Source organism: Canis lupus, chromosome 20, assembly GCF_011100685.1.
Source record: "Canis lupus familiaris isolate Mischka breed German Shepherd chromosome 20, alternate assembly UU_Cfam_GSD_1.0, whole genome shotgun sequence".
Taxonomy (NCBI): Eukaryota; Metazoa; Chordata; class Mammalia; order Carnivora; family Canidae; genus Canis; species Canis lupus.
Window position 1 is genome coordinate 25,798,154 of NC_049241.1, and position 27,166 is coordinate 25,825,319.

The following is a 27,166-nucleotide window of genomic DNA, read 5'->3' on the forward strand; positions in this document are numbered from 1 at the left end:
TTATTTGGCTTCTGATGTGTTTGTTAAGGTCTTTGGTCCATTGTTAATTGGGTTGTTTTCTTATTGAGTTTTTAGAATTCTTTCTTTGAGACCTCTTTTGATGTGATCATTGCTTGAGTCTTCAGCATCAACTTTTGCTCCACTCTTGAGCTCTTAAGTCTATCCTTTAAAAAAAATTTTTTTTAAGGGGGAATCCCTGGGTGGCGCAGCGGTTTAGCGCCTGCCTTTGGCCCAGGGCGCGATCCTGGAGCCCCGGGATCAAATCCCACGTCGGGCTCCCGGTGCATGGAGCCTGCTTCTCCCTCTGCCTATGTCTCTGCCTCTCTCTCTCTGTGTGACTATCATAAATAAATAAAAATTTAAAAAAAATTAAAAAAAAATAAAATAAAAAATTTTGTTTAGGGGATCCCTGGGTGGCTCAGCAGTTTGGTGCCTGCCTTCAGTCCAGGGTGTGATCCTGGAGTCCCGGGATCAAGTCCTGCATCGGGCTCCCTGCGTGGAGCCTGCTTCTCCCTCTGCCTGTGTCTCTACCTTTCTCTCTCTCTCTCTCTGTGTCTCTCATGAATAAAAAAATAAAATCTTTAAAAAAAATAAATTTTTTTAGTAATCTCTGCACAACCCAACATGGGGCTCAAACTCACCACCCTGACCTCAAAAGTTGCACACTCTTCCCAGTGAGCTAGCCAGATGCCCTTCTAAGTCTATCCTTATTGAGTTACAATGTGTGTAGATATGAGGTGACCCCACATGTAAAGCATTTCCCCATTTTGCTAATGAGAAGAATGGGTGGGGGGAGCTTGTATTTTGCCAGCTTGAATAAAAAGCCTTTAGGAATATATACGAGATAGGGAATGCCTATTTACAATGTTTTATTAATTAAATTTTATATTATATAAAATATTAGAATTATTTCATTTTTCTGACCTTGGTCACGGGGTCGTTGGAGTTACCCAGGCTCCGGCACTTAAGATGAACGTAATTCAGATTGTTGGTGACCATTGGGTACATATACTTGTGCCTATGGGGTTTGTCCTTGGATGTTACGTAGACAGAAAGAATGATGAAAAGCTAACTGCCTTCCGGAATAAAAGTTTGTTGTTTAGAAGGGAACTGAGACCCAATGAAGAAGTCACCTGGAAGTAAAGGCCGTGACTAAATTACAGAATGTTCACATTTTAAAAGTTAGGAGAGAAATAAAAGCACATTAATTTTTTTTTTTAAATCCCATTTTTTTTTTAACAGTGTGCACCTGTTGCTCACTAGCAGGGAGAAGAGTAGAGCTTGCCTTTGCAGGTCTGATGGCCGTTGTTGCAGAGGTGACCAGCGCTGGAAGCACCCCAAGAGTTCCTGTTCAATATCCTTACATTACACATAAGGAAAATGAGGCTCAGTGTAGGCACAGAGCAGACTGTGGCAGAGGCAGACTTGAATTCATGCTTATTTTTCTTTTTTTAAAAGATTTTTTTATTCATTAGACACACACACACACACACACACACACACACAGAGGCAGAGACACAGACACAGGCAGAGGGAGAAGCAGGCTCCATGCAGGGAGCCCGATGTAGGACTCGATCCCCGGACTCCAGGATCACGCCCTGGGCCCAAGGCAGGCGTTAAGCCGCTGAGCTACCCAGGGATCCCCCATGCTTGTTTTTCTTAAAATGGGGCAAGAATATTTCTGGAGATTGTAAATATCCAGGATAACCTGAAGCCAGTTGCTGGGCTAGCTAACTATGGTGTTCTCAAATGAATCCTCAATTTAGCCTGAATATTTGGTGGTAAAACGTAAGCGGTCAAAGTATACACACTCTTTAAACATTTTTACATAGAACCAGACATGGATTACTCTAGTGTACCATGCAAAGTCATACGAAATTTTAAGATAAAATATGAGGCATCAGGAAATTTGAGGCAATTATTTTAGGTTTTACCTCCAGATCCCTTCAGAGAATTCATTTATTGTCTGGTCATATAAGGGATAAAAACATGAGAAATATTTCAGAATATCTGCAATATACCATTAAGAATGGTCTAAAGATGTTCTTCCATTTGTAAAATCCAATTAAGGAACTTTGGGTTTTTTTTTTTTAATTTAAATTTTAGTTAACATATAGTGCAATATTGATTTCTGGAGTAGAATTCAGTGACTTACAAACTTACATTCACTTACATACAAGAATTTACTTACATACAACACCCAGTGCTCATCACATCAAGTGCCCTCTTTAGTACCCATCACCCATCTAACTCATCCCCCCCAACCTCCCTCTATCAGCCCTCAGTTTGTTCTCTATCGTTAAGAGCCACTTGTGGCTTCTCTCTCCTTTTTTTTTCTTTTCCCCTTTCCCATATGCTCATCTGTTTTCTTTCTTAAATTCTACATATGGTATTTCTTTCTCTGACAGACTTCTTTCACTTAGCATAATGCCCTCTAGTTCCATCCATGTTGTTGCAAATGGCAGGATTTCATTCTTTTTGATGGCAGAGTAATAGTCGTGTGTGTGTGTGTGTGTGTGTGTGTGTGTGTGTGGTTAACTACCTAGTAGTGCAATTGCTAGATCATAAAGTAGTATTTTTTCAACTTTTGAGGAACCTCCAAACTGTTCTTCAGAGTGGCTGTACCAGTTTACATTCCCACCCACAGTGCATAAGGATTCCCCTTTCTCCACATCCTTGCCAACACCTATGGTTTTTTGTGTTGTTAATTTTAAACATTCTGACAGGTGTGAGTTCGTATGTCATCATGGTTTTGATTTGTATTTCCCTGATGGATGAAAGTCCTAAATGTGAGACATGAGACCATCAAAATCCTAGAGGAGAACACAGGCAGAAAGAAGCCTCTTTGACCTCAGCCATAGCAACTTCTTACTAGACACATCACCACAAACAAGGGAAGCAAAAGCAAAAATGAACTATTGGGACTTCATCAAGATAAAACGCTTCTGCACAGCAAAGGAAACAACCAAAAAAACTAAAAGGCAGCCTATGGAATGGGAGAAGATATTTGCAAACGATGTATCTGATAAAGGGTTAGTCTCTGTAAAGAACTTATCAAACTCAACACCCATAAAAACAAATAACCCAGTTAAGAAATGGGCAGAAGAAATGAATAGATACTTTTCCAAATAACACATCTACATGACTAACAGACACATGAAAACATAGATACTCAATTAAGGAACTTTGATCCAATGTGAACAAAGAATCCTGCAAGCCTAAGTAAAAGTTCAGTCCTGCCTGCCACCAACAGATGGCGGTAGGAGTCATCTAGGTGATGCCCTATTGGGCTTGGACACAAGTATTCTTTAGCACCAGACTTCTCAGAACCTATCTAACACATCAAATGAGAAGCTGGGATAGAAGAAAACAATTTTTCATTCTTGATCATAGCCTAGTGGTATCTCATTTAAGATCAATAGATTCCCTTCTTCTGTAATTCCATACTCACCCAGAAAGTTGGAATAATTTTGTTAACACTTTAATCTTAAGTAGCCCCGCCCTTCCTAGAGTGTGCTGGTAGTAAATATTTAAAAGGGTGATTTGAAATTACAGCTATAGATCTGTTTACTGCGTGATCAGTTTCTCATAAGTTGATTTAGTGGTTATCAGGTCATCTCTCATTTAATTGATAACATACAATTTCTGGGTGGAAGGCTATATCATGAACTCCTAATCCAGGAAATTTCCCGCTGTCCCCTACGACGCCCTTCTGTTCAACATTCTTGTAAGGAATTTTTTCCCTCTCCTTCTTGAAGAATAGTTATTCTCATTTTTGCTTAAACAACTCCAGACACTTTCCAATGTAACCATTTTCATTTCATTTTTACAAACAGGCATGTAAAGTAGAAGTGACCTGAACTGATGTAACCTGCAGATTATTCACAAATTGGTAAAAGCAAAGGAAAATGTCTTCTTTTAAGCTGTTGGTTTGGGTCATCAGCAATTTTCTCATTTTGGGCTTAACTAGTATATACAGGTATTGCAATGATGGTTTGATTCTCTAAAGTTCTTACTTGTCATGGAATGAATTCTGTCCAGTTGGGAATTGGATGTGGGATTTTCAGATGAAAGCCTGCATATCTAGGGTATAGAAAATTTCCACTTTTTTCTTTTACATTTTATTACATAAATAACACAAATGCAGTTCATGAATCTGAAAGCATGAACACATTTTCTGGTGTCACTTCAAGTCATAGATTTGACTTGTGAATACACATTATGGTGATCCTGGTTTGGGAGTTTTTTTTTTTCTCATGGATGCAGCAAACATTTTGCCTAATCCCATTTCTCATTTGGGATTAAGTTTTTAGTCTCTTCAATGTGAAGTGGAAATCAGCCTTTTCCTAGCAGTGATTCTGCACTAGATTGTGTCTACAAGGAATAGATTGTATTTCTGTCAAGGATCTGTCCTTGGCAAGATTGTTGCATAGTCATATAAAGATTGGAGTTGTACATACTTCTTCCTTTGAGGATTTGGGCTGCTGTGTGCAGTGTGGAATGGAAGCCTGTCAAGGAGAAAAGTGATGGGTGTCACGTGATTTCACAAAATGGATTGTTAGCCAGCCGTGGAGAGGTCTTACATATAGTCTAGCCTTGTCCATTCAATTTATAGATAAGGGATTTGAGGCACAGAAAAGGCGAGTAATTTCCCAAGATGACGTGACTAATTGGTGTTCAGCTGTTTCCCCTAATAGTTTTTCCAGGACTATTATCCTGGGCCCCTATAAATTCTGATTTTCTGAATCAGTGGTAGAGCCTGGCATCTGCATTTTTAATCTTATTTTTGAATGTATCCTTTAGGCATTTCTAATATATAGCCAGATTTTGGAATTCCTCTACTCTATTTCTCTTAATTTTTATAGAAGTAATTCTCAACCAGGGATGATTTTTGGTCCAGAGGGGATTTTGGCAAACTCATGTGAATGAGTTTGCTTCTTACTGGAGACACTTAATTGTTACAAATGGGAATTGCTAGGGTGCCTGAGTGGCTCAGTCACTTAGGCATCTGATTCTGGATTTCAGCTCAGGTTGTGACCTTAAGATTCAGGCTCTGTAGGAGCCCTGCATCAGGCTCTGTGCTCAACACAGTGTCTGTTTGACATCCTCTCTTTCTCCCTCTCCCTCTGCCCATTTCTCCCCATGTTCTCTCTTTCTCTCACATAATTAAAGAAATCTTTTTTTTAAAAAATGGGACTTGCTCCTGATACCTACTTGGTAGAGGCCAGAGATATGTTAAACATATGTAACACATAGCATTGCAGAGCAGGGAATTACCTAGCCCCAAATGCCAGTGGTGCAGAGATGGAGAAGCACCTGACTTAGAGTCCCAGAGTTTCTCATACTCCAGATCAAATTTTAGTTCACTCCAGCTCTGTGACCCTAGGCAAGTTGTATAATCTTTTATTTTTTTATTTATTTTTATTTTTATTTATTTTATTTATTTTTTGTATAATCTTTTAAAGCTTAGTCTTCACGTCTGTAAAATGGGAATATTAACAGGATATGTCACAGGGTTATGAGGAGTTAAGTGTAATGGAGTATTGGAAAGTACTTAGAGGAATGTGCATGGCTGATGGTTAATTCTCAATAAACATTAGGTGTTATAATTAACTCTCATTACAGTCTGACTTTCAGTTTTTTCTTAAAGATTTTATTTATTTATTTTGAGAAAGAGAGAGAGAGAGAGTCTGAGCACTAGCAGAGGGGAAGGGCAGAGGAGGGAGGGAGAAACAGACTCCCCACTGAGCAGGAATCCTAACATGGGACTCAATCCCAGGACTCTGAGATCATGACCTGAGCTGAAAGGCAGACTCTTAACTAACTGAGCCACCCAGGAGCCCCTGACTTTTTCAGTTTTGATGTATGATAAGATGTGGCTAAAAACAGTGAATGAATAGCTTCCAAAGGTAGAAAGTTACTAAAAGCACTTTGACACGTTCTAAGGGCTGATACATGTTTGTTGATTTTAATTAATTTGAAAAAATGTAAATGTAGGTGTGGCTTGGGTTTTTTGTGTATGTGTAGTAGGAGAGATGAACAGCAAATACAGCTTCAGGGCAATGGCTGTATTTGTCCACATTAGCTGAGATTTCTGGGCGCAGGGAGTAAGATCAGACAAGCTCTAGTGGCTCCAAGGAAAGCAGTGCCCACTAACTATTTGGTGCCAGATTCCTACTTGTTCTTCCTTTCCTGTGGGAAATGAGTAAGAGGTAATGGTGCAGGTGAAATGGGGTGAGTTTGGGTCTTACTTCAGGTATTATTTTTGCAAAAAATAGCTAGGTTGTATGCTCCTTAGGCGGGCAAGGCCCTTCACCATGTTTTTTCTGTAGCCCCAGTGACAACACCTGTGTCATACTTGTTGCTGGCACCCCATAAGCATTTGCAATTTGGAGCAACCTCAGATTTTTCATGTAATCTATATCAAAGCCAGGAATTCAAGATTCAGTCTCTTTGGGGGCACCGGGCTGGCTCAGTCACTAGAACATGCAACTCTTGATCTAGGGGCCATGAATTTGAGCCCCATGTTGGGTGTAGAGTTTACTTAAAAAAAAAAAAAAGATTCAGTCTCTGGTTGAGTCACACTTAAAAAAATCGTAGTAATGATAATAATGATGGCAAACACATTTGTATATATGCCTGCCCGTATACACATATATATGTACACACTTAAGCACATGTGTGTGTGTGTATGTGTGTGATATGTCATAAATTTTTAACAACTGACTCTCAATGAATGTTTAACAACTGCCTGTGGCTTTGGTGAACAATGGCTGATATCAGTGAAGATGGAATTGGGAAGGATTTGGATCTCATGAGACAGTATGAGCCAGCTCTGGCAACATGACTGCTTAATAGTGCTTGCGTGTGCCAGGTACTGTGCCAAGTGGTAAGTGCTTTAAATGCTCATTTAAATTTAATGTCAACCCTTTGGAGGTAGATGTACTATTAACATCTCCATTTTGCACATGAAAAACCTGCGGCACAGAGAATTTAAGCAAGCAGCCCAGGTCACACTGAGTGAATGGGAGAGTTGGGATGGGGATCCAGGCAACCTGGGATCAGAATTCATATTGTCTTTCAACATTATAGCATTATTACTTTAAAATCTCTGTTACTAATTAAAATTTTCCATGAGTGTCCAACATTACCCCCCCACCCCTTTTTTAAAGATTTTATTTACTTATTTGAGAGAGAGCAGAGCTAGAGAGAGACAGCACAAGCCGGCTGGCAAGGAGGGTAAGGTGGCGGGGTGGAGGACAGAGGCAGAGGGAGAAGCAGACTCCTTGCTGAGCAGGGAGCCCGATGTGGGGTTCCATCCCAGGGTCCCAGGATCATGACCTGAGCTGAAGGCAAATGCCTCACCGACTGAGCCTCCCGGGTGTCCCCCTGAAATTACTTCTGAAAATTCACTCCTTCCTCCTGGCTCTCTCTCTTCTCCCACACTTGCAGTCTTTCCCTCCCCTGCATCACACTCCTCCTGCAAGAATGTCTCCAGTGGCCTCAGAAAGTATAATTAAGTTTTATCTTCTGGCTGCGTTTCTCACAGGAATCGGCCACCGTGGAATTCTGATGAATCAGACTCTTCTCCCTGTTACATTTGTTCATTTTCTTCAAACTACATCGAAGCATGCCCCTCGTGTCAGCCCAGCCAGCACATATACCTGCATACCCTGGTCTCACTTAATCCATTTTTGAATTGATACCTGAAGTCTAGCTCCATGCTCCCTTCTTCCTAGAGGCCCTTCTAATGTCACCAAATAATTGAGATAAAGGACTTTTGAAAATGAAAATGTCACAATTTGAAGACTTTTCTCCTCTCTTCTCCTACTTTTTTCTCCTACTTTTCTTGTAGGGAGAAGGAAGCCATTTTTACTCACTGTGAACAAACAGGACACAGCTATTTTTATTGGATGAGAACATTCTTTTCTCATGCTTGTCCCTTTCTTTTTTTTTTTTTTTTTAACTTTTTTTTTTTATTTATTTATGATAGTCACAGAGAGAGAGAGAGAGGCAGTGACACAGGCAGAGGGAGAAGCAGGCTCCATGCACTGGGAGCCCGACGTGGGATTCGATCCCGGGTCTCCAGGATCGTGCCCCGGGCCAAAGGCAGGCGCCAAACCGCTGCGCCACCCAGGGATCCCTGCTTGTCCCTTTCAATGGGATAGTTGTAGGTGATTCTGAAAGGCTTAACTGGGTCCTCTGGTCTAGTTTGGGATGGATATTGTCATGCAGAAGTGTTTCATGAGGCCCAGTGTGCATCTCCTCCTAAAGATGGCTCTTACTTGTGGTCATGCAGCAAATGGTGCAGTTTTTGAATTTCCAGTGGCGGGGGCAAAAGCTGTGTGGTGATTGATCTGGAATGCCCCCTCATACTGAAGAAGCGAGAGTGAGGATCTGTCACTGAAGAAACGTAGTGCTGGATTGTTTTATCTTTCCCTGTGGCCTCGGCCACCAAGATATTCAAACATTTCTCAACATTGTTCCCTGGAATTTATAGGCGTTTAAAAGAAATCCATCGTCAACTCGGTCAGGGAACTGCTCACTGAAACGTATTTTAGACGTGTTTCATTCCTCTCTTCCCTTCCGGGTTTCTCAGAGTTTTTATTACAGTAATATGTGATTGAATGTCTACAAAGTTTTATCCAGTCTTTTCCAGACTCACCTGCCATAGAATTCTTTTTTAAAGCATTTTATGTGACCTGTGTTCAGCTGAGTAGCCTCTGGGAATTCTATATTAGAGATACACATTGTTGGACGTTTGGGGATGACCCTAAGATCCCACCTGGAGCCAGTCTTTGTTCTCTTAAGAAATTCTATTTCCAACTCACTATTCATAGTCATGTGAGTGTCTCTGATTATCCTTCTTTTCTTTTTTTTTTTTTTAATATTTTATTTATTTATTCATGAGACACACAGTGAGAGAAGCAGGCTTCCTGTGGGGAGTCTGATGCAGGACTTGATCCCAGGACTTTGACCACGACCTGAGCAGGTGCTCAACCACTGAGCCACCCAAGTACCCCTCTGATTATCTTTCATTGCTAAACATTTTTCTAGATACTCAATGCTAAAACATTGCTCTGGTTAGCAATGTGATAGTCTGTGGTAAACATACACACAAATAGAAAGTTTCAAAGACATGGGAAATTAAAATTTAAGAACAGTGATAGAGAGTCAGTGACAAACCCCTTCTGTGTATTGATCAGCACAATTACTGTCACTATAGTTAGTTATAGAAAGGCTTCTGCCTCAGTGGGTAGACTTCTGGCTAGAATATGTGTGAGGTTACTTTTTGAATAACCATATGAAGGGTGATTGGAAATTTTTTTTGTCTAATGGTTTAGGGAAATTGTTGCCTATAAGCAAAAATATAAACCAAATTATTGTACAGCACGAGCCCTGTAGGACTGTGAGCCCCTCTCCATGCCATACAAATCAAATTTGAGGTGATGGATAGTTAAGTTTTGTGAGAGAATATCATGTATCTCAATGATTAATTAAACACAGGTTTATGGATGAAGAGCTTTAAAACATTGTTTTCTACGTTCCACTGCTGAAAAGTTTAATTCAGGAGCTATGAAGTGAAACACAGAAATATGGGATTTCTAAGAGTAATCCAGGTACAATGTCTTTATTCACACTGTAGAGTTGTCATGCATGCTGAATTAGCACATTCTGAGCCATTGTTCCAAGGGGTAATAGGGGCATAACATTTTCATCATTCACTCAGTACATAATCTTGTTTTATTGTGGTTCTATTTCAGATACGTTATTTAATATCTATTTCTTTGCAAATCATATATGTAGTATATCTTTAAAATAAAAGAGTGAATGAGAAAGATTTAACATTTTCCTGACCCGGGTAATGTGACTATAAATGTCTTTGGCTTTTAGTCACAAAAGAACAGGGACCACTGTGATTATATATATATATATATATATATATATATATATATATATATATATATATATTTGGTTGTCATCTCAAGAATCCACATATTCAGCCACTTTTCTGATTTTTTTCCCCATAGCTTCATCCTTCATCCAATGTGTGATCTTTAGCACTTTATGGATTGGCCACATGTATAGATTGATGAATTTTCTCTTCCTTTTTCTGGGTGTACCATCCTGTTGGTTTATTTACATTGATGTCTTGGCCAACAGCGCTTTAATGTATGCCTGAACAAAGCTTATCTTTTGTGTATTTTCTATGTAAGGAAAACACAGCCCTCTTGCACATAGGAATACTAGACAGCACTTTTGTGCTTGTTGGTCATCTAAAATAGAGAAATCACCCAAACACAAACATGTGAAAATATGGCAGTAAATAGACCATGAAAAGGGCACTTGTTTATACATCAATAGTGAAAGATGAGGGCAGCACAGTGGCGCAGTGGTTTAGCGCCGCCTGTGGCCCAGGGCATGATCCTGGAGACCCTGGATCAAGTCCCACGTCGAGCTCTCTGCATGGAGCCTGCTTCTCCCTCTGCCTGTGTCTCTATGAATAAATAAATAACCTTTAAAAAAAAAAAAGTGAAAGATGAGGTCGAGCATCACCCTATTTGGTCCCTTCTGATAACATGCACATTGGGTGACCAGAATGTCTCACCAGTCTATGCATGTCTGCAAATACATGTCTGCAGAAGTGTGGCGAGTGTTAACTTTCAGTTTACAAATACATTGCAGGGGCAGCCCAGGTGGCTCAGTGGTTTAGCACTGCCTTCAGCCTGGGGTATGATCCTGGAGACTAGGGATCAAGTCCCACGTCGGGCTTCCTGTATGGAGTCTGCTTCTCCCTCTGCCTGTGTCTCTGCCTCTCTCTCTCTCTCTCTCTCTCTCTCTCTCTCTCTGTGTGTGTGTGTGTGTGTGTCTCATGAATAAGTAAATAAAATCTTAAAAAAAAAAAAACAAATACATTGCAGAGGAGAAGTAAGTTTGTAAATGCATACTCCATGAATAATGAGGATCGACTGTGTGTCTACGTATGAAGCTTGATTGGGGAGCCACTATAGTGTGGTAAAATTTAAATCCCTCTTTTGCTTAATGGTGCTGTGACCTTGGACATGTTATTTAATATCTCTTAACCTCAGTTTTTTTGTCTGTACAATGTGGCAATATTAGATGTTCCCTAATAGGAGCATAATGAGCATTAAATGTGAAAATGGTCTTAGAATAATAGATTATGTATATATGTACTCAGTAAATGTTACCTTTTGTGTTATTGGTGGTGATAATGATATTATCTTTGTTTTCTCTTCCATGTAGGGCAAAATGCAGTAATTCCTTGGCAGGGCTATTGTGAACCTTCCATGACATACCACAGGTGATGGCATCTAGTCAGTTCTAAAACCCAACACAATTGGGAACTGTGGGAATGTCATGGAGCAGGATAAATGTAGTCCACCGTTTTCCTGACAGTCATTGCTACCACATAGTTGGAATTTTTGTTTTTTCACAGACCCCTTCCTGCACTGTTTGGCATATTATAGTTCTTGTTCACTGTAATTAGTCTTTACTTTGGGCCAGTGGTTCACAGTGGAAGTCATTTTGATGCTCAGGGGGCATCTGGCAATGTCTAGAGGGCTTTTTAGGTTTTCTCAACTGGAGAAGGTGTAACTGGCATGTAGTAGATAGAAGCCAGGAGGCTGCTAAGCATACTACACAGCATAGGACAGGATGGCTGCGCACAGCAAAGAACTGTCCAGCTGAAAATGTCAGCAATGTCAGTGTGAAAAACCCTCAACCAAACTGAAAGCTCCCTGAAGGCAGCAGGCACTGTGACTTATACTCCTGAGCCTTGGCCCAGGAACAGGTACTTACCTGGCCCATAGCAGATACCTCTTGAATGAAAGAAGCTTCACATGCCTCCCCTGTTTGGTTGGCATGTCAGCAGATTGGCTTCATGGCCTCCAAATGTTCAGATTCAGTCTTCAGTTCATCTCTTCCTTCCTGATTTTATTGTTTTAAAATTTTCAGTTGTGCCATATTTCAAAAACAAGGGGGAAGTTACCCCCCCAGAAAATAGTATCCCCAGGGCTCAAAGTGTGGTCTGAGGACAGGTACCAGTCTGCAAACTGTTATCAGTCCAGAAGGAGGCCCACAGAGAAAATGGGAGTAAGAGTTGAGACACTTTTATAGCAATTGCCCAATGCTGTGGTCTTTGTTTTATATATAAAAGTATCAGGGATCCCTGGGTGGCGCAGTGGTTTAGCGCCTGCCTTTGGCCCAGGGCGCGATCCTGGAGACCCGGGATCGAATCCCACGTCGGGCTCCCGGTGCATGGAGCCTGCTTCTCCCTCTGCCTATGTCTCTGCCTCTCTCCGTCTCTCTCTATCATAAATAAATAAAAATTAAAAAAATAAAAATAAAAAATAAAAGTATCAGTCTGCAGCGATGTGGAAGTTAAAGGCCCTGGTCCTTTACCTCCAGTACTCTGAGAAGCACAGATAACCAACTCAAGACTGCCACTTCCCAGATTTCACAGATGTTGACATTGCTATCTTAAAGTCATTTGTATTTGCACCTGTTTCAATCTCATTCTGTCACCTTGCCTCTTATTTATTTATTTTTTAGTACAGTGGGAGAGAGAGGGGAGCAGATGGAGAGAGAGAGAAAGAATCTTAAGCAAGCTCCATGCTGGGAGCCCTCCAAGGGCTCCATCTCGGGACTCTGAGATTGTGACCTGAGCTGAAAATGCTTAACCGACTGAGTCATCCAGGTGCCTGGCTCTTTTTAAAAGAAATAAAGCATCTCAGAAATATGTATTGAGCTCCCACTATGTGCTCAGCATAGGTTGGTGCTCTTTGGAACAGGTTCTTCAGAACCCGGCCCTGTACCCTACCCCTCTGCTCTGCTGTTCATTCCCTGCCCTCAGTTGTCAGGGAATTTCAGGAAGTGGACAGAAAACCATCTGCTAGAAAAACAACAAACAAAACCAAACCTATCATTGGGGTGCCTGGCCAGCTCATTTGGTGGAATGATTTCGAGGTGACTCGATCTTGGGGTCGTGAGTTCGAGCCCCATGTTGGGTGTAGAGTTTACAAAAACCTACCATACTGACTTCTCAAACTTCTGTTTAGATCAGGAATGGGTACACTACCTGTTTCAGTGAAGTTTAATTGGAATATATCCATGCTTATTCATCTACTCGTTGTCCGTGGCTGCTTTCACGCTGAACAGCTGATTTGAGAGTTGCTACAGAGTCCGAATGGTCTGCAAAGCCTAAAATAATTACAGTCTGGTCTTTTACAGAAAATGTTTGTTAATCCCTGATTTAGACAAGTACTTTTTCAGGTGAAACCAGTCTGAGCTACCCATTTGCATGTCCGTTATAAACAATTTGGCTTCATGGATTGGTGGAGAGGGAGTGGATCCAGTTTTCTGATTATTTTTATTTTTTTTCTCTTATAATTCACCTTTTGGCTTGTTCTTATTGAGCCTTTATCCTGAATTTGATAGTAGAGTTCTTGGTAATTCCTGCCTTTTTTTTTTTTTTTTTTTTTTAGAATGTCAGTGGCCTTCTTTCTTGGTAGCAGCACTAAAGATATACACAAAAGATTATTATAAGGATGGTGATAACAGGTAACAACTACTAGTGCCAGGTGCCATACCATGAACTTTATGCGCTTCACATTACATCCATTGTTCCACTGTCCAAGATCTTCCATCTTAAAAGGAGCAGGGTGGGGATTCCAACTCAAATGTCTTGACCTGAGCCCAGTTTTGATACCAGTTTTTTGCAACAGGGCCTACTGGTCATCAATGTGTTACTGTGGTTTGTGTTGCGCTATATATTTTAGAATGTTAATTTCCAAGCTTTTTTTCTTGAAAAACCATGATGTCATTTTAAATGGCTGATTTCCACTGAATTTGTTCTTGTTTAAATATGAAAATGAATTGTGTGTTTAATAAGATGCCACTTCCAAAACAACATACAGCATTCATTTTGTTGACAGGAAATCATTTCTTCTGTAATTTACATATGATAATGGAGGTGTTGTTTGACATTTGCTTTGCTTCTCACTCATTGGAGATTCTAGACGAGGGATGGAAGAAGGCTGGTTTTACCCCCTGGGGGGATATATACTCACAATTAATCTAGTTGCAAACCATCCTGTGAGCAAATGTGCATAAGGGTATGCGTTTGGGCTTTTCAATTTGTTTTTTACTTTCTAGAGCTCTAAAATAATGTCAGGAAAGATGACTCCATGTCCTGAAGGGTGCCTCATTTACTTCAGAAAATGAGTATTCATGCTGGAATCCTGGGGTGTAGTTCAGTGTTCTGTATGAAGTGCCTACGAGGTGCCAGTTTGATGAGTGTATTTTTGTTTGAACTTGATGCTTTTCTCCCTACCAATCTTATTCCCAGAATTAAATTCTAGTAATAATTGGTCCTTTGGCATCATATGGATGATTCCAACGTGTTGTAATAGCTTATTATGGAAGACGAGACATCATGGCCTCCCATCAAGATGATGTTCCCTGTTCATCTTGTTTCATTATAGCCAAATTTGTTTAATCTGAAAGTGGAAAGAATCATTAGAAGACAGATGTCAGGAAACTTTCTGACACTCCAGCTTTCTGTGATTTTAAGCATGGCTTGAAGTAATCATATGATAAGAGTAGAAATCTGGCCCATTTTCCCCTAATGAGATCTGGAAGCTTTTTGCAAAAGACAATAATGTTCTTTGTTCCCAAGGAATGTGTTGATAGCAGAGCTGTCTAGGGATAGTTGCTTTGTGTAGCCAGTCCCTCCCCAAAACATTAATAAATGTGGGTGTTTGAGTATTTATCCTAACCTTGTCTAAGTTTTCTAGGAAGTTATTCCCATGCCCATAGACTAAGCCAAGTCTCTTGGAGCATCTTGTCCATGATCCTTATTGCATTCATCACAGTTGTGAATATTTGTGTAATTGCACATTTAATGTATGTCTCCACTGCTTGACTGTGAAGTCAGAGAGGGTGAAGCCTTGTTCCCCATGTTCCCCTTCACACCCCTAGTACTCTACAGAGTGGGTAACAGGGGGTGGTCACTGAGTGAATATTTGTGGAATAAATGAATAAAATCAATGAAGTCTTGCATCACTGAAATACTGAGTTCCATTGTAGGTTGAAACTACACTGTCTCTTTCTTGTGTTTACCCCACAACACAGCATAGAGGAGTCATTTTATAAGTACCAGTTAAATTGGAGAGCTGAGTGATTTCGGTGTGGCCAACTTATAATTTGTGTCTTTTCAGTATTGTTGTGGGCAGGCTGTAGACTGCAAGCAGGATCTCACATGTGGAGAGACCACAGCAAACCCTGGGCACCTGCTTCCTTCACTGTCTACTCCTGTGTAGATTTGGGGCTGGGATATGTGGGGCCGGAGGCTGGCATCTCTGGCACAGGGAGTAGTTTGGTGCTGTTTTTCTCCATAAGCAGAACTAGAAGTTCTGGAATAATTGTACATCATAGCAGAGTAGTTACAAGCATGGGCTTAGAAGTCAGGCAGAGTCTGTAATTCCTATCTGGGTGATATTAGTCAAGTTACATAATCTGGCTGAGCCTTACTTTGCTTTTCTACAAAATAGGAATAAGAATAGGACCTACCTGGTGATGGTTGGGATCAGGGGAATATAAAGGACTGGCATGAAACACATAAAAATGGAGCAACTATCATTAATCCTTAAAGAAAGGAGATGTGGTTATAAGTGCTGGTTGATTTCTAGTATCATTTTGTCTTCAGCCTGATGGAGTCATATCAAAGCACCCGGCGAGAAAGCCCTTAGATTTAGACCCAGCACATTTTTGTGCTTTGTTAGCATTTTATTTAGTTTTGGCTTTGGACAGAAATTTCCTCTGAGTAGGCAGGTGAAAAGTGGTTTATGAGCTGATTTAAAAAAAAAAAAAATCAAAGTTGGATTTTTAAAAAAGAGAGAGAGAATGTTGGATAACTTGTGTCTTCTAGCTTTGCTACTCAAAGTGTGGCCCATGGACCAGCAGCACTGGCATCACCTGGGAGCTTGTTAGAAATGCAGATCTTCAGGGCTTACTTCAGTCTTCGGGAACCAGAATCAGCATTTTCACCCAGGCTCTATAGATGATTGAGAGACACATTAACATTTGAGAAGAGTGTTCCCAAATAATTCATTTGTTTAGTACTTTGATTTGGTGCTAGCAAGCTGGAATCTTGGGGCTTACAGACAGTATTAGAGGAAAGAGAAGGCAAATACATTTTCAAAGTTCAGTTTGAAACCAAACTATCATTAAATATAGAATAATATTTTTAAGCAGTGTTCAATTCCAAATCTTATGCATATCAAATGTTATGAAATAGAAAAGAGGCTTATAGGTTAAGGTCACCACTAAAGGTAAAAGGACACTGGAATCTTCTAGTACAAACTTCTTTATTCCAGGGGAAAAATGAAGAGGGGCTATCTAACAAAAGATGGGGATAAATGAAACAATATCTATTATGTTCTGCTGTAAGCACAGGATCTGTCTGGGGATACCAAACAAGAAGCACAGTTACAAATATGATGATAATGAAGCTAAGGATAGTGATATCAATAGCTTGTGTTTTGGAATACATACCCCCTGCTGAGTGGTGTGATAAGAACTTTATAGATCTCCACCTTCAAACCCCACACCATCTCTAGGAGGTAAATACTGTTGTTATCACCAACTTAAAGAGAAGGAAACCCAGCCAGAGGCAGACTAAGTATCTTGCCCAAGGTGTAGTGTGAGTGTGTGGCTGGGATTCAAACTCTAGAGCCTGTGCTACTACTGCCTCCCAGATAGAACAAATAGAAGGTATGCCTTTGGATTAAGAATAGTGAGGGAAAGAGCCTTCTGTCTTGTATATACAGGAGCAAGGAATGTGGAAAGTTGCATGCAACTAGTTTATTTAAAGAGCAAACTGTACTTTTTCCTCAAATAAACGCCTCTGTTAAAGGAAACATCTTTGTTAAAGAGGGCTTGCAGTTGGGGAATGGCCTTGACTTGAAACCTACCCTATTTCAACAGCCTGGTTGACCTTTGGTTTCTATGAAAATCTCTACATAGCTGCATGCTTTAAAGATATGTTTTTTTGTATTTAATGATGGTTTGGCATATGGAATTGACTCCCTTTGGATCTGAGATATACTTTGAATATTGACACCAGGATTTTACCTAATTTCCAATATGAAGCCTCCTGGGAAGCCAACTGGAAGACCCAAGCAGAACAGACCCTTGCTGTGTTCAGTGTCACATGTAGGCTTAAAGGACCATAAAATGCATCAAGGCACATGGGCTCTGAGATGGATGCAACATTTTCTAACTTTTGATTAAGAAGAAGGGATTTTGGGGCACTTGGGTGGCTCAGTTGGTCAAGCATCTACCTTCAGCTCAGGTTATAATCCCCGGGTCCTGGGATCGAGATCCACGTTGGATGCCCTGCTCAGTGGGGGGTCTGTCTCTCCCTCTCCCCTTCCCTTTTCCCCCACTCATCTCTTTCTCTCACTCCGTTTCTCTCTCAAGTAAAGAGATAAAATCTTTAAAAAAAAAAGAAGAAAGAATTTTGTCAATATATGGCGTGAAATTTCCTTGCTGATACTGAGGGATATTTTTTTAAACTAGTCATGAAACTTCATTTCTCTTTCCCTGATGCAGACTTGGTGACATTAGAGGATTGTATTTCTATTACACAACTGAAATCTGGAAAGAAAAGATTATACTTACTGTTGAGCATAACATAACATATAGAACAATATGGAATGGTTCCAGAGGGGACCCACACTGTTATGCCCAGACAGCTCTCAAGTCTTTGACACAGAGCTTTCTGTGTTGAACTCCAGGTAGAACCAAGAGCTTTGAAAAGAGACTCAAAACATAAAACAAAAAACCGAGGAAAATTATTTCTTTGTTCAATAAGAAGACTTTTCTCAGAGAATGCAGCAGCGCCAGACAGTGGAATTCAGCTGCCCACGTTCCAGTCCGATTTCTGCCTCTTACTAAGCTTGTATGAACTTGGACAAATTTCTCAACTTGTCTTGCATCGTTTTCTCGTTTCTAGACCAGAGATAATGATAATTCTCATTATCATTATCATGGTGAGGATTGAACTAAATAATATGTGCCAGCGCCTAGCACAGTCCCATAATAAATTGTGGTCACCATGTGATGGATGACAAAAAGTCAGAGTTCTCCTCCATGTGTCCGAGTGAGCAAACTGGAAAAACTCTTTGAATTAATAAATCTGTGTGAATTCCTTTGTGCCTTCAGTAGAAGGAGGAACAGAAAAGCTCTGTTTTCTTATCTGTGTTGCTGGTGTTTGAACCGGTTCTGTTTCTGAAGTCACAGTTGGTTGCGTATGGAATAATCTGTACCACGCTTCATGCAGCTGAATATAGATTTTGTTTCCTTTTAACTAGTGCATCACTGTCTGTGTTTTTTAAGCCTTTCTGGATTCTCCGTGAAGTGTCTTCCATTGCTATCTGGAACTGCAGGCAGTGAAATGTTGTCTCCTCTTCTCTCCTCCCTGTGTCTGTGTTCCCAGGCACAGTGCTAGAGTGCCAGGTAATAGAATGAGACCCCCCACATCCCCGCCTCCTGCACCCTCCACTCCCCACCACTGGCCTTCATGCTGGTTAGAAATATATTATGGGTAATAGAGGGCGCTTTTAAAGGCCCCTGTGATGATTGGAACTGGGTTTGCTGTTCCAAGGCAGGAGACAATTTTCATCTCTCGAAATTGATATGAAAGAAATGGGGTGATAGCAAGAGGCATTTTCATGTTTAATTGTAAGTTATTTGACAATTGCAAAATGTATATACTCTGTGAGCAATCTACACTTAAGATTTCACATTTCTAAAATAACTGTCCAATAAAGTCAATGTAGCTTATATTCTTAATATTTGAGATCCAACACTCAAAAATTTAGGAATAGAAATGCAGTGGGCAGGAGACAGAGCAATCCGTGGTCCCTACAGTGATGTTCGTTTCATACCCTAACCAAGACTCATACTGTGGCTTTTGGGTAAATAGAGGTAAGAGTAGATACGATTTAGCAACTTAGTATTTAACTACACCTATGAAAGGTGAAAAAGACCTTCTTTAGTGCATGAAGTAGGCAGTCACTGCTTCTGTTTTACTAGCACAGAGAATGGAATTCAGTAGTATGTGTTGAATGAACCTGTGAATTTGAAACTTTTACTATTCATGGAATGTTTGATTTGAAAGTGGCAGGAAGGGATCCCTGGGTGGCGCAGCGGTTTAGCGCCTGCCTTTGGCCCAGGGCACGATCCTGGAGATCTGGGATCGAATCCCACGTCGGGCTCCCGGTGCATGGAGCCTGCTTCTCCCTCTGCCTGTGTCTCTGCCTCTCTCTCTCTCTCTCTGTGTGACTATCGTAAATAAATAAAAATTAAAAAAAAAAAAAAGAAAGTGACAGGAAAACCTTTCCATTGAATATTATATGGTGGCCACACTTCAAAATTATACTTCTCCCTTTGTTTACATTCAGGCTGGGTTAGCATTATACAGAGCTCTCTACGCCTTTAACATATGCTGACTGTCTACTGCAACCAGTTAAGGATTTTTTAAAAAAGGTTTTATTTATTTATTCATGAGAGAGGCAGAGACAGAGGCAGAGGGAGAAGCAGGCTCCCTTAAGAGAGCCCGATGCAGGACTCGATTCCAGTACCCCAGGATCACAACCTGAGCCAAAGGCAGACACTCAACCACTGAGCCACCCAGGCTTCCCCCAGTTAGGGATTTTACTGTACATTTCTGAGGCCTCAGTTTTGTGTATTTTTCTTTGTGTATGTTAAAAACCTTAGAGATGATTGATTTGGGGAGATAATTTGTGAAAGCACCAAATAACAACAATTTCCATTCTGTGCTCACAAAGATCTATAGCCTTAGAAGAAAAGGACAAATGGTAAATCTTTCCATTCCAAAACAATTTGATGCTACCTTTGCCATCTGTTCTATATCTAGGCACGTATATATAATTTTTTAAAGAAGTATCCTTTTAGGGGCATCTGGATGGCTCAGTTGGTTAAATGTCTGCCTTCAGCTCAAGTCCTGGGATCAAGCCCTGTGTCAGGCTCCCTGCTCAGTGGGGAGCCTGCTTCTCCCTCTCACTCTCTATCTCAAATAAATAAATAAAATCTTTTTAAAAAGAAGTAAACTTTTAGAGTTTTTATTTATTTTTCTTATTGCATTATTGATGGCAGAAACCACATGGAAGTATTAAGAACCCAATTAATCATTTCTAATCTCACTATCCAGAGATATTGCTGTTACCGTATGACTATTTCTTTCTAGTTCATTCGCCTTGTATAACTCTGTGTATAACAGCCCCTCCTTCTCCTGCCACCCCATGGAAATATAATGAGTATGTGTATGTATATTTTGAACACAGTTGGAGCTATGTTTTATATAATGGAGTCACAGTGTAAATAAAGTAACTTCCCAATCTCTACTCCTGCCAGATTTATACTAGCCCTGGCTTAGCTCTCTCTCACTGTTTCAGGGAAAGGAAAGGCACATAGACATTCAGAGAGAAACTAGAAAGGTTGAGGCTTGGCCTTTCAACTTCCAAAAACCCAGACCCTGGCAGTTTAGGAGGAGTTTTATATATAGTTTGGAGTATCAGTGGTCTGGCTTCTTTGACGCTTTTAGTACTAAGCCCGGAATAAGATATGATTTCATTACACATGACATTGTTTTACGTGTCTCTCCCTTCCCCTCATCTAACCTTAAATCATGGCCCAGATAACACTGAGACCTGAAAGCACTTGAATTTCATTTAAGCACATTAGGAAGCCCATGAAGGAATACAAGCCAGAGAAAGGTAATTAGACTTGTGGTTTTGAAAGATTGCTTTAGGGATCCCTGGGTGGCGCAGCGGTTTAGTGCCTGCCTTTGGCCCAGGGCGTGATCCTGGAGTCCTGGGATCGAATCCCACGTTGGCTCCCGGTGCATGGAGCCTGCTTCTCCCTCTGCCTGTGTCTCTGCCTCTCTCTCTCACTGTGTGCCTATCATAAATAAAATAAAATAAAAAAAGAAAGATTGCTTTATGTCCTATGGAAGAGGCCAAAACTGAAAGGTGGGTGACTGGCTAGAAGGCGTTTGTCTGTAATAGTCCAGCAAGGAGAGGTGTGGTGGGAAGAAGTGGGCCTGTTCCAGAACCATGAGGCATGGAATTGATTGGTGTGATGTGAGGTAGTAAAGATAGAGGGAGACAAAGATGACTTTGAGGTACAAAAAGGTACTTTGTCTTCCTCCCCAACTTGTGAGTTTCATGCAAATTTCCATTGGGAAGAAAAGAAAAGAGAAGAAAAGAAATAAAAAAACAAAATTTAAAAAAAATATTGATGTCCGGGATTGTATACCTCTGATATTATTTTGAAAACACTGGTGACCTTTGGATGCTTGTTGGGTGAGTTAACTCACCTGGTGGATTTCTACTCACATTTCCTGTATTCCAGCAATTTAGATTAATGGCGGTTCATATTTTTTATGGTAACATAGGCCAGGACTATAGCCTACTTGCCACATTTGTAGACATAGTGACTTCTTTAGTTACACTTCATAGTAATTCTAGTCATGGGCTTCAGACTTCAGAAGTATATCTTCATTCTCTAGAAAACCAGTGACCAGTTACCACTATTATTTCAGTCCCTCTAAAGCTGGAGCTCTTCATGTATGGCCTTGTATGGATATGCTAAGACTTAGATGATTCCTAAAATGGGGTCAAGAAGCAGAATGGTGGCAATCATTCTGTTGGGTTAGCAAGACACTGAACCCACAGAGGTGAAGAGAGAGTTCAGCTATTCTCAGGATTCAATGAGGCTGCTGAATGCTTACGTTAAAGCAGTGCTTCTCAACTGAGGATACTTTATTTCCCAGGTGACATTTGACAATGTCTGGAAATGTTTTTCTGTTTTCACAGCTGGCAAGAAATGAGTATTGGCACCTTGCTTCTAGTTGATAGAGACCAGGGATACTGCTAAACGTCTTACAGTACACAACACAGCCCCCTGCTCCTAACAACAACAAAAAAATCTGGTTCCATACATCAATCGTGATAAGGTTGAGAGCCCTGAATTAAAGTAATATTTTATTTTTTCCAGGTGTTATGATTTTATTTCTCTCCTCTGTTATTCCCTTGAATGACTATGCATCCTACTTTCTTTTTGAAATCTTTAAGTAATGGCAGGTGACTTCATATTTAGAAGTAAAAAAATTTCTTAGAAGATTTTTTTTGTAAATATTTTATTTATTTGACATAGAGAGTGCACAAGCATGGGAAGCAGAGGAGGGAGAAGCAGGCTCCCTGCTGAACTTGATCCCAGGACCCCAGGATCATGACCTGAACCAAAGGCAGATGCTTAACCCACTGAGCCACTCCTCTTAGAAGAGTATAAATATGTATCTACCCTTTGATAATTAGAATTTTTAAGATATTTAAATGATGACTTCACAGCATGAGTTTGACTAGTATAGAAACAATAATAAGACTCATTTAGTTTTAACTTTGGATGGCATGTATATAAATAATTGTTGAAGTTTGGAAGTAGATATTGTTCAGCCAACTTGGCATTCTCTCTTTAATTAAAACGTTTGTTTTCTCTCACCACCACTGTAATAGTTAAAGAAGATAGGTTGTTAGATGTTTACATATAAATATTCCCAGAACACGTTTGAACTGGAGCAGTACATTCTCTAAAGATAGGCTGAAAACTTCATCTAAAATGTCATTTTCAAATGGGGGGGAGGGGAAGTTGGCTTTTAGTATAAATCATTTGGAGAATTAACTTTGAGGTTGAGTGAAGCATATTGTTGCTTTCAAATATGTGAAAAAGATTGTCTCGGAGTCATTGAAAATCTGGTTGTGTTTTCTTGGTGCCATTTACAAGGATGGCATGCCTGGGATGTCTGCCTGCAGAGAGAAAAAGGAAGAAGCAAAGAATTTAAGAGTCGACTCACTGATGAGCAAATGATTTCATTGTCTGGTATTGCTTATCCTTTGTGGCCAAAAAAGTGGGCTTAATGTGCAAGTACATAGGCTACAGCGTCCAGGGAACCCGCTAACCACTATCATAAGCAGAGCTCTGAGCATTTCCAGTGGGCACTGGGTCCTAACTGCCAGATCTGTATCCCGGCACAAATGAGGACCCATAGATCAGGATGTGAAAGGAGATTGACTATACTGGCTACTTGACCTTATCTCCACAGTGCAACTGAGCTGCTTTGGTTCCTCTTCAGATGAGAACTTCTGAACTATTATTTTGTCTTGTTTATGAGAGATATTGGTCTTTGTTGGTACGTTGCCTTTGTTTTGTTTTGATATCAGAATAATACTAGCTTCATAAAATAAATTGGGAAATGTTTCTCTCTTTTTAGTTTTCTGGAAGAGACTGTAGAATTGATATTAATTCTTTGAACATTTGGTAGGACTCTCCAGCAAAACAGCGTGGGCTAGGAGATTTCCATCTTGGGTTTTTATTTTTATTTTTAAAGGTTTTATTTATTTATTCATGAGAGTCACAGAGAGAGAGAGGCAGAGACACAGGCAGAGGGAGAAGCAGGCTCCATGCAGGGAGCCTGACTTGGGACTCGATCCTGGGCCTCCAGGATTATGCCCTGGCCTGAAGGTGGCGTTAAACTGCTGAGCCACCCAGGCTGCCCACCATCTTGGGTTTTTAGTTTGCAAATTCAATTTCTATAATAGTTACAGGGTAATCCAAATTATGTATTTCATATTGGGTGAGTTGTGGTAGTTTCCATTTTTCAAGATATTTGTTCATGTAATCTAAATTGCCATTTATACCTCTATAGAGCTGTTCATAGTATTCTTGTGTCCTCTAGATGTATGAAAGGTCATTAGAGATATCTTCTGTTTATTTCTTGTTATTGACAATTCATGACCCTTTTTTGCGTAGCAGGGGTGAATCTTGTTAGAGATGTGTCAGTTCTTTTCAAAGAAGTAGCTCTTTGTTTCATTGATTTTTCTTTGTTGTTTTTCTGTTTTTAATTCCATTGATTGCTGTTATTTATGTTTTTCCTTCTCTTGGATTTATTTTTGATTTCTTTTTTTAGATGCTTGAGGTAGTAGATTTTTAAAAAATATTTTATTTATTTATTCATGAGAGACATACAGAAAGAGAGAGGCAGAGACACAGGCAGAGGGAGAAGCAGGCTCCACGCAGGGAGCCCAATGTGGGACTCGATCCAGGACTCCAGGATCATGCCCTGAGTTGAAGGCAGACGCTCAACCACTGAGCCACTCAGGCATCCCGTAATAACAGATTTTGATTTGAAACTTTTTTCTAATACAATCCTTTACTGCTGTAAATTTTCATCTCAGCACTGCTTTAGCTATGTCCCCAAATTTTGATATATTCTATTTTTATTTATGATCAGTTTAATGTATTTCATTTCCCTTGAGATATTTCTCTTTGACCCATGTTTTTTGTTTTGTTTTGTTTTGTTTTGTTCTTGTTTTTTGAGAAGTGTATTGTTAGGGGCCTGTGGGTAGCTCAGTTGGTTAAGCATGCCACTCTTTAGCTCAGGATCATGGGTTCAGACCCCAGCATGGAACCTACTTAAAAAAAGAAGTGTATTTTTAGTTTTCAATGTTTAGAGCTTTTCCTTGATCTTTCTTTTGTTGATTTCAAATTTGATTCCATTGTGGTTAGAGAATACCCTGTATGATTTCAATTATTTAAAATGTGTTGCGGTTTGTTTTATCATCTACACAATGGCCTGCCATGGTATGTGTTCCATGTATATTTGAAAAGAATGTGCATCCTGCTGTTGTAAGATGTTCTGTAAATGCCAAATGATCCTGTGTTTGAAGGCGAGTTTTTCTTCATTTTGCTGATTTTCTGTCTAATTCTTCTGTTGAGAGAGTAATGTTGAAGTCTCCAACTATAATTGTGCTTTTGTTTCTTTCTCCTCTCAGCCCTATCAATTTTTGCTTTATGTATCCTAAAACTCTTGTTTGGTACATGTACTTTTAGGATTGTCATGGTGGTTTGACCCTTTTGTCATAACATATTTTTCTCTGTGTTAACTTTCTTTGCTCTCAGTTCTACTTTATCTGATATTTATATAACAACTCTACTTTCTTTTGATTAATGTTTGCATGATATATATTTTTTCCATTCTTTTACATCCTTTTTACATACCCATGTTATTGTATTTGAAGTGAGTTTCTTATAGATAGAATATAGGTTATGTTTGTTCATCTAGTCTGCTAATGTCTGTCTTTTAATTGATATAGTTGGACCGTTTACATTTAATGTAATTACTGACATTTTAGAGTTTAAGTATGACTTCTTAAAAATTTTATATTTGGTCTCTCTGTCTGATTTGTTTTCTTATTCCTGCTTTCATGAGGGCTATTTGAACATTTTAAAAGCATTTTGTTTTGATTTATCTCTAATGTTTTTGTTATCTCTTTTTATAGACTTTGGTTGCTGTATATATACATACACATATACATGTAGTTATATATATTTTCATTTATATTATATATTTATTTATTTTTAAAAAGATTTTATTTATTCATTCATGGGACACAGAGAGAGAGGCAGAGACATAGGCAGAAGGAGAAACAGGCTCCCTGCGGGGAGCCCAATACGGGACTCCATCCCAGAACCCCAGGATCACAACCCGAGCTGAAGGCAGATGCTCAGCCACTGAGCCACCCAGGTGCCCCTATATTATATATGTTTAATCACAATCTATTGTTGTCATTTTACCATTCAAGTGAGTGAAATTGTTGCAACTTTGCCTCCGATTACATTCTTTGTAATAATATCATTTATCTTAAATATTTCCTCCTTGTACACTTAGACCCACATCAAGACAGTTTTATACTTTTTTTAGAAAACTCAAGGGAACTAAACTATATATTTTATTCATCCATCTTTTTGTTCTTTCCATTGTCTTTTCTTCTTTACTCCTACACTAAAATTTCTCCTTTATGGGCAGCCCCAGTGGCTTAGTGGTTTAACGCCACCTTCGGCCCGGGGTGTGATCCTGGGGACTGGGGATCGAGTCCTGCATCGGGCTCCCTGCATGGAGCCTGCTTCTCCCTCTGCCTGTGTCTCTGCCTCTCTCTCTCTCTCTCTGTCTCTCATGAATAAATAAATAAAATCTTTAAAAAAAATTTCTCCTTTATAACTTTTTTCTGTATAGAAAACTTGTAGCTATGAACAGTCTCTTTTCCTTTATCTGAGAATGTCTTGATTTGTACTTCATTTGTGAAACATGTTTTACCTGATAAAGAATTTTGAGTTGTTTTTTTTTTTCTCAGCACTTGAAAAATGATCTACCTCTTTCTACTTTCTATAGTTTCTGATGGAAAAATCACATCATTCCAATTATTCTTCTCCTCTACGTAAGGTGTTATTTCATTAACTTATTTTAATATTTTGCTTTTCCTTTAGTATTTAAAAATTTAATTATGAAGTGTTTTGGTGTGTTTGTTTGTTTCTTTCTTTCTTTCTTTTAAGTTTAAGTTTCAGGGAAGCCCAGGTGGCTCAGCACTTTAGCTGAGCCCCTGGGTGTCCCTGGTGTGGATTTTTCAAACTTTATTCTGTTTTTGGATTTGCTCAGTTTCTTGAGTCTGTACATTTATATGTTTTGCTAAATTGAGGTTTTCAGTCATGATTTCTTTCTTTTCTTTCCTTTTTTTTTTTCAGTCATGATTTCTTAAGTAAGTTTTTATTGCTGCCCTTTCTCTTTTCTTTCAGGACTCCAGTATTGCAAACATTAGATTTCTTGTTAGAGTCCTGTAGGTTCCCAAGGTTCTGTTTATGTTTTTCTAGTCATTTTCTCTCTTTTCCAGAATGGATAATTTCTAATGCTTTACCTTCAAGTTGATTAATTATTTCTTCTATCCCTCCTCCATTATGCTGTTGAGTCTATTCACTGATTGTAATTTATACTTCTAAAATTTTTATTTGTTTTACCTTTCTATACTTCACCATTTTGTTGAGATTTTATGGTTTTTCATTTGACTCAGGTGTGTTTGTAATTGGCTTTTGAATTATTTTTATAATGCATGCTTTCAAATTCTTGTCAGAGGATTCTCACATCTCTGTCATTTCAGTGTTGCTGTATTTATTATCTTTTTTATTCTTACTGAGATTTTGTTGGGTGCTTGATATAAGTGATTTTCAA

General features: G+C 39.5%; 2 protein-coding genes across 2 annotated transcripts in view; both read left to right on the forward strand.

The window, feature by feature from the left end:
- MAGI1 (membrane associated guanylate kinase, WW and PDZ domain containing 1) overlaps positions 1 to 27,166 on the forward strand; it is a 637,460-nt gene that overhangs the window by 338,706 nt on the left and 271,588 nt on the right.
- LOC119864666 (NADH dehydrogenase [ubiquinone] 1 beta subcomplex subunit 1-like) lies at positions 970 to 1,187 on the forward strand. Its single transcript, XM_038565916.1, has one exon. The coding sequence runs from the start codon at positions 970 to 972 to the stop codon at positions 1,141 to 1,143; it is 174 nt and encodes a 57-aa protein (XP_038421844.1). The 3' UTR covers positions 1,144 to 1,187.